The sequence below is a fragment of the Pelodiscus sinensis genome, chromosome 5 (assembly GCF_052426305.1).
Source record: "Pelodiscus sinensis isolate ZL-2025 chromosome 5, ASM5242630v1, whole genome shotgun sequence".
NCBI lineage: Eukaryota > Metazoa > Chordata > Testudines > Trionychidae > Pelodiscus > Pelodiscus sinensis.
In genome coordinates, this window is record NC_143056.1 from 128,437,107 (window position 1) to 128,449,540 (window position 12,434).

General features: G+C 48.1%; 1 protein-coding gene across 1 annotated transcript; it reads left to right on the forward strand.

The window, feature by feature from the left end:
• Window positions 1-3,618: 3,618 nt before the first annotated feature.
• On the forward strand, window positions 3,619-7,589 carry LOC142829017 (mas-related G protein-coupled receptor member H-like). The gene has a single exon (XM_075926067.2). The coding sequence runs from the start codon at window positions 4,678-4,680 to the stop codon at window positions 5,638-5,640; it is 963 nt and encodes a 320-aa protein (XP_075782182.2). The 5' UTR covers window positions 3,619-4,677; the 3' UTR covers window positions 5,641-7,589.
• The last annotated feature ends 4,845 nt before the right edge of the window (window positions 7,590-12,434 follow it).

Genomic DNA, 12,434 nt, shown 5'->3' on the forward strand with positions numbered 1-12,434 from the left:
AATTAGCCCCTGATATAGTGGCTGATGTGGTTGGATCCAGTGATGAAATTGCTTGTGTAGATGTGTGGACAGAGTTGGGGTTGGGGCTGATTGCAGGGGTGGGTTCCTGGATGATTACGATGGAGGTGTGCTGCGTAGTTACTGGAAAGAATTTGTTTGAAGTTAGGGGATTGTCTGTAGGCGTGGACTGGCCTTTCCCCCAAGACCTGTGAGAGTGTGGGGTCATTTTCCAGGAGAGGTTGAAGATTGTTGATAATGCATTGGAGGGAGCGGGTGTTAAGTTGTGGGCTGTAGCTCTGACGGGAGGCGCCCACTCCTGCTCAGAGATTCCAATCCTCAGGCAGCTTCTATCCTGTAACTGGGTAGTAGGCCTCATCTGAGCCTTTGCTACAGAGTGACAGCAGGATGAACCAGAAGCAGCAAGAGGCCAAGGACTGGAGGACCAAGCAGCAAAGTGTTCAGTAGGAGCATGAGGAAGAGCAAAAGCCCCACTCCTGACAGTCCTTTTATTGTTCCTTGAGTGGGAAAAACAGTAAGGGATCTGAGTGCACTGACTCTGTGCTGTGTGCAACCTGTCCCATGCCGAGTACAGGGTAGTGCATCCCTGAGGTAATTTCAGTTTTGGCGGGAAAAAACGGATGAAGCTGGTTTTAGTGCAGGGCACAATCCAATATGGAGTTTGTAGGAACAAAATGGAGTCCATTGTACAAGATGGAGTTAAACAAAATGGAGTCCATCATACTAATAAAGAGTGTTTAGTTCTTACAGAGCTTCATGAGCAGTTATTTTAGGTTTTTTTGGTATTCTTTAGTGGGATCACAGGAGAGAAGCTTGTAGAATCCGGTGTTGGTGAGTTGTCTGGTCGCCTCCTCTTCATAATTTACCCCCTCAAATTTACCTTCTCATAACCCCACTGCAGCTGGAGGAACTGGTCTTTCCATCCTGTGCTGGGAGTTGCACCTCTTGTCTCTCTACCCCCCTCCTTTCTGTATTGTTGCTGCTCTCCCATCCTGCTCCCAGCCCAGCGGTGGGGGGAGTGGTGAATCTTCTTCTTCCCCTCCCTTCCTCCCATTGCTCCCTCCCCTGGCACTATTGTCCTCCCCCAATTGTTTGTTCCTGTCCTTCCCTCCCTGCCCATGACAACAATGGAGGGGCTTTCTTGTGATGCCGCCCCTTCCCCTCCTATCTTCACATTTACCACTGCAAATGCTGAGCCCTCTGAGGCTGTCGGGATATCTATTCATACAATGGAGGAATTGAACAGGACGGGGATTCCTGGAACTTGCCTCTCCTGCCGTGGCACCTTCTGCCACCAGTCGCACCATTAAGAAGTGGCCTCTGAAAAGCAGGAAGGGCCAGGCAACCATGAGGGGCAAGAGCCCTGCCCAGAAGACTAAATCTCCTGTGGTGAAGGCTCACCCCCAGGCCATGACCCTGGTGCCAGCTGTGGCCTCTCCTCTTTCCCACCCTTTTGTTGCTTCCGCTTGGTCTGGGGGTGGCTTTCACCCAGCCCCCAAAGCATACGACCCGGTAGCCGTCACCTCCTCTCCTGCAACCTATAGCCCGAGGTGCTGGGGACCATTGCCGTTGTGCAGGGTCACCTGCTGCACCTCTGGATTCAGGTGGAGGGTCTGACCAGGCAGAGAGGAAGGGCCCGGGTCCCCCGTCCCTCCCCTGGGGCAGGTAGTAGGACCCAGATCAACCCAAGCCGGGGGCATCCAGCGGTGTGTGCTAGGTCTATAATGGTATAAACTAATATCTTCAGAGGATGCAAGGTGCATCAGGAGAAGTAGACAGAGGTCCCAGAAGCCCACCTATTGACATGGGTGTGTGGGGCTCTGGGACAGACGATCTGTGATACCAGCTTAGAAGGAAATACTTACAAAAACAACGAATAGTCTTGCAGCACCCTAGAGAAAAAAAAATATGTAGATAGTATCATGAGCTTTTGTGGGCACAATTCACTTCTTCATCTGAAGAAGTAGGCTGTGCACACAAAAGTTCATCATTCCATCTACATGTTTTGTTAGTCTCTAAGGTGCTGCAGGACTATTTGTTGTTTTTTTTAAAGCTTTTCCAGTTACAGGCTAACTTGGGTCCCCTGCTGAAGCTTGAGGAGGAGAAAGACACTCCCACCACGTCAAAGCTGGGGAGGAGGGGCAGCTAGTAGAGTTTGTGGGCCCACCTGTGCTCTCGAGTTGCACCAAAAATGAAGAGTTCAGTGTTTGGGAGCTACTGGGAGGCATTCTTGTGGTGTGGGGTCTGGGCAGGAGGGAGAATGCAGGAGTGGGTTGGCGGTTGGTGCGCCTGGGAGGGTGGTGGGGCTGGGTGGGAGGTAGGGTGCAAGAGCAGAATAGGGGCATGGAGTCTGGATGCGAGGAGAGTCACAGAGCTGGAGAACCAGCCCAGCTCCTCGATGCTGGGAAAGGAGCCCCGATCCCCAGGGTCCTGATCTAGGCAAGCAAGGAACCAGCTTTGGCCCCTCTGCCATAGATTCTACACTGCTGCTTGCTGTTCTTGTGTCAGTGTCTCCCCCCAGCTGTAAGCCCTAGTATCTGTGTCCAAAGGAAAGGTGTCAAGTTCGGTTTAACTGAAATTTTGTTTCACTGTAGCTATATCTATATGTCACTAAACCTTTCCCTCCCGCCCCCGCCCTTCAGTTCTCATGCTGTGGGCCAATACAATAAAGTCACTATTTGCAGCTTGTCACAGCATTGCAGAGTGCGAGAGAGCCCAGGTTGCTGGGACAGAGAGCTCAGTGACACCCCAGTTCCATGTTGTACCCCAAGAACTCATCACAAGAGGATTCTATGCCTGTTTCCTTCTCTTATACCCACTGCATTTCCCTCGTTCTCGGAGGGCTCTTTGGCGCCTTCTAGGATTATTTACAGTTTCTAATGATCACATGTAAAAACTCGGTATTTATATATTAGAGATTGGTGCATCTGTCTGTCTGCGAGTCCATTTGTCCAAGAACTCCTCATCAACGGCAAGAGCTAGGGCAACCAAATTTGGAATGTAGCTTCCTCGTCTCCTAACTTAAAGCAAGATCACGGTTTGGTTGTGCCAGAAAAATGGGATGTGCCTGGAATTACATTATTTTCCATCACATGGAAGAAAAGGGCACAGAGAGAGGGATACGATACTCACAGACACCACCGGGGCAGTGAGTGCAGGGGAGAGCTGTACAGCAGAGAGTGACCACTGGGGCAGCCACACTACCCAGGGAGCAGAGATGGAGCTTGCCACACTGCCTGCCACCAAAGCAGCCCCCTTGCTCCAAATTTCTCCTTTCTGGCCCTCAGTCCTAGCACAGGACAGAGGAAAGACATCCCCCCAGGCTTCCCACCACGGCCCCCCCAGCAGCACCACTGCAGCCAGGCAGCACAGTCATGGCCCACTCCCCAGGACCCACAGACAACCTCACTACCAGCACTGCCAGGCCACCCAGTGTCGCCTCTCCCTCCCTTCCTGGGATGAGTCCAGAGAATGCCAGTGGGATGCATGTGTGGCCCTCGTCCCCCTCAACCTGGCCCACGGAACACCAGTGGGAGGCTCACACGGCCCCCAGCTACCCTGAGTCAGGGAGTGATGGTAGGAGGCCTGCACAGTGTCCCTCAGCCCTGAGTTGAGCCCCCTTCTGGTTCTGGGCTGCCCTCTGGCTCCTCCAGCCTGAGGTCAAGCTTCCCTTAGCACCAGACTGGGACCGGAGAGCATAAGATTTCCTAGCATCAAATGACAAAAGTCACAACTCAAGTTTCCCAGAAATACCTTTGGAAAAACAGTCGAAAAATTAAACAATTAAGAAGGTGCAAATCGAGGAAGATGAAGAGAAGCTAGCGAGAACTTTCTGCAGTATCTCTCCCATGAGACTGAACCGTGTGCAAGCATTTCCTTTATTGCAGAAGCAGCCAGAGGCAGGCGGAAAGGGGAAATGCAGCGCTGAAGTTGGCTGATACTATCTATTTGCCCAAGAGTCATCAGATGCCCTGACACTGTGTGATCTGTGAGTCCCACTCTGCTCAAGGTGGAGAAGACATTTCCCTGACAGAGAAGGGACTTGATGCGGCGCAAGACACTGACAGGAAAATTTATAGCTGTTTTATACGTTATTACCCAAAGATCTTTCCCAGGAAGATCCTACAGTGAAACCTGTGAGACAGAGAGATTCTGGAGCAAACCTACCTCAGCCCAGCTCCAGTAAATACTTGGATCAGGTCACTGGAAGGAAGGTAAAGGATTGCTTTTTGTCATCATTAATGATTTGTGATTGCTCTCTCTGTTTTTCTCTCTGCCTCTTTCTACGTCACTCTTCAATTCTCACCAACATTTCTTCCTCCTGCCATTCTCTGCACATACACGGCCAACAGTACCTCCTGTGTTCTCTTTCTATTCCCCTCCCTCTCCCTCTGTGTGCCTGTCTGTCTCTCCAGATAGGGCCTGTACACAGCAATCTTCCTTCCTTGTCTCTCTCTCTGCCTGGCATCCCCATGGCCAATATCTCTTTAGACATTTTTTCCTCTCACTCGTTGAGACCTGGCTGTTCCAAGGCTAGAGGCTGGGGATGGCTTGGAATGAGCAGTGAGACACAGCGCTGGGGGTGCCACTCACTGATGGTCCCTGTCTGCTCTCTGCCAACAGGTGAGTGCCAACCAGAAGGTCCAGCATCCCACAGTGATGAGTGAGACGACTGAAATGTATTTTACTGAGAATGAGACCGGCCTGTGGCCTGAGGAGGAAAGCGACTGGGCTGGTTGCTCAACAGATGTAACTGTCGTGACCATCGACAGCATCACCCTGCTCCTCTGCCTGTTTGGGTTGGTGGGAAACGGGATCGTCCTCTGGTTCCTCGGCTTCTGCATTAAGAGGAACGTCTTCACCGTCTACATCCTCAACCTGGCTGCTGCAGACTTTGGCTTCCTCCTTTTCCTGCCTGGTTACCTTATAACCTCTAATGCCAAACAGCACTTTTGTGTTGCTTTAGATGGGGGAAACTTAATGAACAAGTTTTTGGTGCTGTCTTTGCTCACATACAGCGCCAGCCTTTATTTCCTGACGGCCATCAGCATGGAGAGGTGCGTGTCTGTCTTCTTTCCCATCTGGCACCGCCGTAGCCGCCCAACACACTTGTCTGCCATCATCTGTGTCCTGCTCTGGGCTCTCTCCTGCCTGGTCTCAGGAACAGTGTATTCTTTGTGTCTTGTGGATGGAACAGAATATTGCTTGGAGAGATTCCTACCCGTGTATGGTCTGAATTGCCTCATTTTTGCTCCCATCATGGTGGGGTCCAGCCTGGTCCTGTTTATCAAGCTCCGACGTAGCCTCCAGTTCCGCCGCCCAGGAAAGCTTTACATTGTTATTCTGCTCACCGTCTTCTTCTTCCTCATCTTTGCTGTTCCCCTCAGTGTGCAATATTTCCTTGACCTGATTGAGCAAAGTCTCACTAATGAGTTCTCTTTCCTGCTGGCCTCTATCAACAGCAGCATCAACCCAGTTATTTACTTCATCGTTGGGAGCTACAGGCAGCACCGACTCAGAGGCTGTTTCCTGGTCGCACTGCGGGCCATCTTTGAAGAGAAGACAGATTTCAGTGAGGATGGAGAAATCTCTAGACAAGACACAATGAGGACGGCTATTTAAATCTCTGCACCACCCAGCTGGAGACGCCCTTCTCTGGGGATGGAGAATTCCCTTATTGATCAATAAAGCTGTTTATTAGCTGCCAAACCAGAGGAGTGTTGGCTTTAACAATATGCAAATTGCGAACTGCAATGTGTGTGTCTTTTCCCACTTTTCTTTTGAAAGAGGCTTTTCTGAAATTTGACGCTTCTTCACGGCACCAAATTTCAGACAAACTCACTCTTTTGATGCATCCCTTAGGCCTCATAAAAAGAGCTTTACAGGCTTGGTGAAAGAGCACGCCCGCTTTCCCGAAAAATGTTTCGGAAGAGCGGATGTGTTCGTTGGATGTGGCATTTCTGAGCAGAGTTGGGATTTCCTTCCAGTCCTCTAGTGAAGAAGAGCCCACCTTCTAATCAATCAGACTCATGGAGGTGATCACACAGTGACCATATGTAGGTGGAGTGGAGACTATACACTTGTTATACATTGTTATTCTGCTCACCGTCTTCTTCTTCCTCGTCTTTGCTGTTCCCCTCAGTGTGCAATATTTCCTTGACCTGATTGAGCAAAGTCTCACTAATGAGTTCTCTTTCCTGCTGGCCTCTATCAACTGCAGCCCAACCCAGTTATTTACTTCATCGTTGGGAGCTACAGGCAGCACCGACTCAGAGGCTGTCTCCTGGTCGCACTGCGGGCCATCTTTGAAGAGAAGACAGATTTCAGTGAGGATGGAGAAATCTCTAGACAAGACACAGTGAGGATGTCTATTTAAATCTAGGCACCACCCAGCTGGGGACGCCCTGCTCTGGGAATGGAGAATTCCCTAATTCACGTCATCAAAGATGGCAAGAACATTTGCTCGATTCCTCTCAGACCTAAGCCAGTGAAGGGTCCTTCCTAGCAGGGCTGGATTTAGGAAGTGCGGGGCCCAATTGGAACAGTTTTGGTGGCTCCCTCTTCCTCCACCTAGGATTTTTTGTTGAGGAAAAAAAAAAGGACACCCACACTACAAACCACAACCACAAATATCACATCAGAAGTGGATTTGATCAAAATGTATATCAATATAGTTGACCATTTAAAAAAAAAAAGGCATCCTTCATTATGCAAAATTTTACACAAAATTAAATCAGTTGCCTGAAGTGTAGGTCAAATATTCTCAATGGCAAACTATCCAATCTTTTCAATAAAGTTTAAAGGTTGATTTTTAAAAAGTTACCAGAGAGCATTGCAGTTTTCTGTTACATTGTTTTACTTTTTAAATAGCAAAAATGGAGTCTTTGTTAAGAAAGTGTCAGTTCAGTAGTCAAATTCCAGTCCTTAGTGAATTCAGCACCAATGATTTCACCAGGTCATTAGTCCCCAATGTGGTGCCTGTGGGTGCCATGGCGCTTGCCGGGGCATTTATGTGCTCCCGCCAAGTGATCGGGGCCGGCCCTGCCCCAGGCGCGTGGCACATGTGCGGTGCTGGCCATGGGTGCGTGGCACATGGGCAGCCCCACCCTCGGGCACGTGGCGCATGGGCAGTGTTGGCCCCAGGCATGCGGCACATGGGCGGCCCCAACCCCGGGCATGCACCGCGTGAGCGGCCCCACCTCCGGGCACCCGGCAGCCCCAAAAGTTTGGGGACTACTGCACTAGGTAATATGGTATCTCACCACCACTGCCTCCTTTGCACTGCCCTTCAACACATTGACTGCATGTTGAGTCCAAGGTCAGTCTACACAAGATTTTATCAATGATTTTTGTTCAAGCGATCACTGAGACAAGACAAGGACTCTCAATTGATTCTGGTCAGCTCTGCCTTTAAACACTGGGGCTGTGTCTACATTGGCCCCTATTCCGCAATAGGGATGCTAATGTAGCACTTGGGAATAGGCAAATCCACGGGGGATTTAAATATCCCCCGCGGCATTTGCATTTTCATGGCTGCCGCTTTTTTCCGGCTTGTAGATAAGCCGGAGAAAAGCGCCAGTCTGGACGTGATTCTCTGGAAAATAAGCTCTTTTCTGGAGGATCTCTTATTCCTACTTTCAAGCAGTTAGTGTCTGTGGCACCTACTTCTGAGTGGTGTTTCAATGCTGCCACTTCACCTCCAAAGAGGGGGCTTCCCAAAGCAGGCCCTTGCAGCTGACCCCCAAGGCATCCACAGATCCAGTCTCCTTTCAACGGGTCCACTTCCCAGGGCTCATTGATCTTGGATCCGGCTTCCATCCCCTCTCCAACCTTTGCAACTGCCCAGAGGTGCTCACCTTCCGCCTTATCCATTCCCACCTCATTCACCCCACAGGGACAGTCTCTGCCTCACTTGTCCCAGGAACTATTCTACTAAGACATAATACAAAGTTTCCATGTAAAAGGACTCACTACAAAGCTAAAAACTTCAATGAGAGAATGATTAATACAGAGACGTGTCTACATCTGCTGCTGGGAGACACCTCTGCCTGCCTACACCCCTCTCCCCCAGAGTCTACAGTGGAACGAGGTGTACCAGTAGTTCGAATTAGAGATCCTAATTCGAACTACCTACTCCATGCCGCGTGTAGCCACGGGCACGGAGTTTGGACTAAGGGACTTTTAAAAATGGCGGCACCCGGGAAGATGCAAATGAAGCCCGGGATATTTAAATCCCGGGCTTCATTTGCAACTTCGAATGCCTATATTAGCCTCCCTAGTTCGAACTAGGGGACTAGTGTAGACATACCCTAAAAAAGTATCACAAGGAGGAGGAAGAAAAATTGTTCTGCTTGGCCTCTGAGGTTAGGATGAGAAGCAATGGGCTTAAATTGCAGCAAGGGAGGTTTAGATTGGACATTAGGAAAAACTTCCTACTTGTCAGGGTGGTTAAACACTGGAATAAATTGCCTAGTGAGATTGCGGAATCTCCATCACTGGAGATATTTAAGACCAAGTTAGACAGACACCTGACAGGGATGAGCTAGGACAACTCAACTTTGGAAGCCCCAGAGGCCGCACTGATACTTACAGAACATGAGAGACTCAACTTAAGTGTGGTTGCATATGCAAGCAAATATATACAAATAGCTTCTCTCGCATTGACAGGCATGAATACAAAGATTAAGGCAAGACTACACAACACACAGGCGCCATTAAAGTCAGTTCTGCTGATATTAATAAAATGCAATAGTCACCCGACAGCGCTTTTCATGTGACAGCACTTTTCATGAGCAATGACAGTCCAAGAATTTAACTACTAACATACATATCAACAGAAGATCATTACACTGACTACTTTTTTTGTTTTGGCTTCACTCGCCGGCCACATGTTGATCCCCACATAAACCCAAACTGCACCACAGGGCGCAAACAAACTGGCCATGGGCAGCATACCAAGTTATTAATAAATATTTTGTAAACCTTTACCTTTTCTCTTCACTGTCATGTATCCTCTCCTTGCTCCATCATCTCCCCTTGTGCCTACTACCCCCCAACTCCTCACTCTCCTCTGCTGTCCTGACTCCTGCCCTTCTCACTGCCCTCAGTGACCTGCCCCCCTCCTCCAGCCCTTCTCTCCCTCCTGTGCTTGCTTCCTAGAGTAGGGGCCCTGTAGTGGGAGTCTGGCTCAAAGGAAGGAAAGGGGGATTCAGAAGGACCTGGGATTCCCAGCTGCTGCTGTTACCACAAGAACAGTGGCGGCTGGAGCCCTAGGCCTTTACATTGCAACTGGAGCACCGCGGAGCACACAAAGTCTCAGGGGTGGCCTAGTGGTAGGGAGGGGACCAGCATGGTGCATTCCAGACAGCACTGAGGGTTGGCTGTCTCCAGTCCCGCCCCTTCAGACCAAGTTTCCGCCCCATCTGGGAGCATGGATCCCACCCCCTACCCCTCCACACATACACTGGCCTGCCCAGCCTGTTAGCCCCACTACACTTCAGTCATTCCACAGCCAGCTCTCCTGTCCATGAAATGCAGGAGGTGCTTCTATGCAGCCCTGGACTCTCACTTCTGCAGGCTGATATTTGAAACCTTCACTACTCTTGGAATGGAAACACTTAGTACGTCTACACCTGCTCCCTAGTTTGAGCTAGGGATGCAAATGTAGGCGACTGAAATTGCTAATGAACCGGGGCTTTAAATATCCCGCACTTCATTAGCATAATCTCGCCCTCACGTTATTCTGCTCGCCAGCTGATTTGAACCAGGGACTGCGCCCCAGGATGCGTTCGTTGGAATCAAATCCCTAGGTTCGTACTAACGTTACTCCTAAAAAAATGAGGAGTAACGTTAGTTCGAACCATGGCATTTGATTCGAACTAACACGGCCCGGAGCTCACTTCCTGGTTTGAATCAGCTGTTGAGCGGAATAACGCACGGATGAGATTATGCTAATGAAGCACAGGATATTTAAATCCCCGCTTCATTAGCAATTTCGGTCAGCTACATTTGCATCCCTAGCTTGAACTAGGAAGCAAGTGTAGACATACCCTTAAGAATTACTATCAACTAACCATGGAGTTGAAATCATCTCTTAATAGATATGTTATAAGGTGCTTTAGTGATGCTTTTTTGCAGATGTTATAGTTACAAGGATGTGATGTAGTGTCTTACTGCTCTCATTACTATGTAAACACCAAAATATGTTATGTTATGTAATAATATGAAAATGAAGGACCGCATGGTCTAGCTAGTTATTAATATAAGAAGCCACCTGAGTAAGAAATATTTATGTATATCAGGGAATTATCTGGCAATGTTTAAGCAACTTTCTTACCAAAAACATAAGGACAAGAACCTCAATAAGGACTGTCAGGAGAAAGGATAACACTGCTCTACAGCCAAAATGCTTCTGAAATAAATGTAGTCAAACTTTACTAATTCTGGGTCACTGAGAATGAAAATTATGCTCGAAATTGTTGATTGGATCTAGTTTTCAAGATATGCTATTGGATCGGTATATATGACCCTTGATTTGCGAATGGCAGAGGATAAGTGAGTTATAAAGGGAAGGGATCTCAATTTAAACCAGAAATGACTAAAATACATCTTTGACTGGATCTATGAATAAATCTATGACTGGGTTTGGACAGTACTTGCTTTTTAGGCAAAACAATGAATGATGCAATCTGAAGCTGGTATTGAGTCATACATGATATGAATTGCATCATGTTATTCCTAGAAGTCATGGATGATGCAATCATAACGAAGCTTACATCACTCTGCTGAACAAATTGCCCTATATCAGCTCTAGAAATCATAATGTCGTGCTCTCATTTGTCAGTGTTTGATTTTGCAAAGGGAGACATTTCTGTTTAGCCAAAGTGAGCAGAGATGCTATGTTAGTGGTGAAGTGACTTTTGCATCATAAAAGCGCAGTATCACCACTATGGTTAAGAAAGCCTATCACCTTTATTTTGGCTGCAAAATTGGAGATCAGGACAAGAGGTGGGCCCCACACATATGCTGCAACACTTGTGCAACAAATCTTCACCAGTGGTTGAACAGGAAAAGGAAATCTATGCTTTTTGCAGTGCCAATGATTTGGAGAGAGCCAACAGATCATACCAGCAATTGTTACTTCTTCATGGTGCCTCCAGTTGGGAAAGGTGTGTCAAAGAAGAAAAAGTGGACTGTGCATTATCCAAACATTCCATCAGCTATATGCCCAGTGCCACACGAAGGACTGCCGGTTCCTGATGCACTAGAATCATTCTCACTTGAGTCAGATGAGGAAGAGGAACAGGATGAAACTTCTGGTCCTGAACCATCAATGTCACAGGACCCACATTTTCTCCCATCCTCCTCCTCTGAACCACACCTCATAACACAAGGTGAACTGAATGACCTTGTCAGGGATTTGGAACTACCCAAGAGTAAGGCAGAGCTGTTGGGCTCCAGACTACAGCAGTGGAATCTCCTGGCAGGTGATGTTAGGGTTTCCATGTTCCGTGACCGTCAAAAGGATCTTGTCCCATTCTTCTTCATGGAAGGTGATCTTGTAGCCTGCAACAACATCGATGGTGTGATGGCAGCCCTCAACATCGTTCACGATCCAGATGAGTGGAGACTGTTCATTGATTCATTGAAGACGAGTCTTAAAGCTGTTTTGCTGCATAATGGCAATGTTTTGCCATCAATTCCAATTGGTCATGCAGTCCATATGAAGGAAACCTATGACAACATGAAACAACTTTTGAGGTGCATAAACTATGACCAACATCAGTGGCAGCTTTGTGGTGATTTGAAGGTTGTTGCTCTCTTGCTTGGTCTGCAGACTGGATACACAAAGTACTGCTGTTTTCCCTGCGAATGGGATAGTGGTGCAAGAGATTCCCACTACATCAAGATAGATTGGCCACTCCGACAGTCATTGAAGCCTGAGAGGAAAAGAGTTCAGCATCCACCACTTGTTGAAGCAAGGAAGATTTTGTTACAACCCTTACACATCAAGCTGGGTCTGATGAAGAACTTTGTCAAGGTCATGGACAAAACACAAGCAGCTTTCAAGTACTTCCGTGGAAAATTTCCAAGGTTAATTGAAGCTGAGATAAAGGAAGGTGTCTTTGTTGGCCCTCAGATTCGTGAACTTCTTCGAGATGATGAACTTTGAAGTAAGAATAAGATCCTCTGGAAAAGGGCTTTTTTCCGGAGGATCGGGGCCAGTGTAGACGCTCTTTTCTAGCTTTTCTAAAAGCCGGAAAAAAGCGGCGAGCATTTTTATTTAAATGCCGAGGGGGATATTTAAATCCCCCGTGGATTTCCCTATTACGTCCTGTGAAATTAACATGCCCCTTTCGGAAAAGGGGCCAGTGTAGACGAGGAAACAGTACAGGTGAAATATTATCATGTAAAGC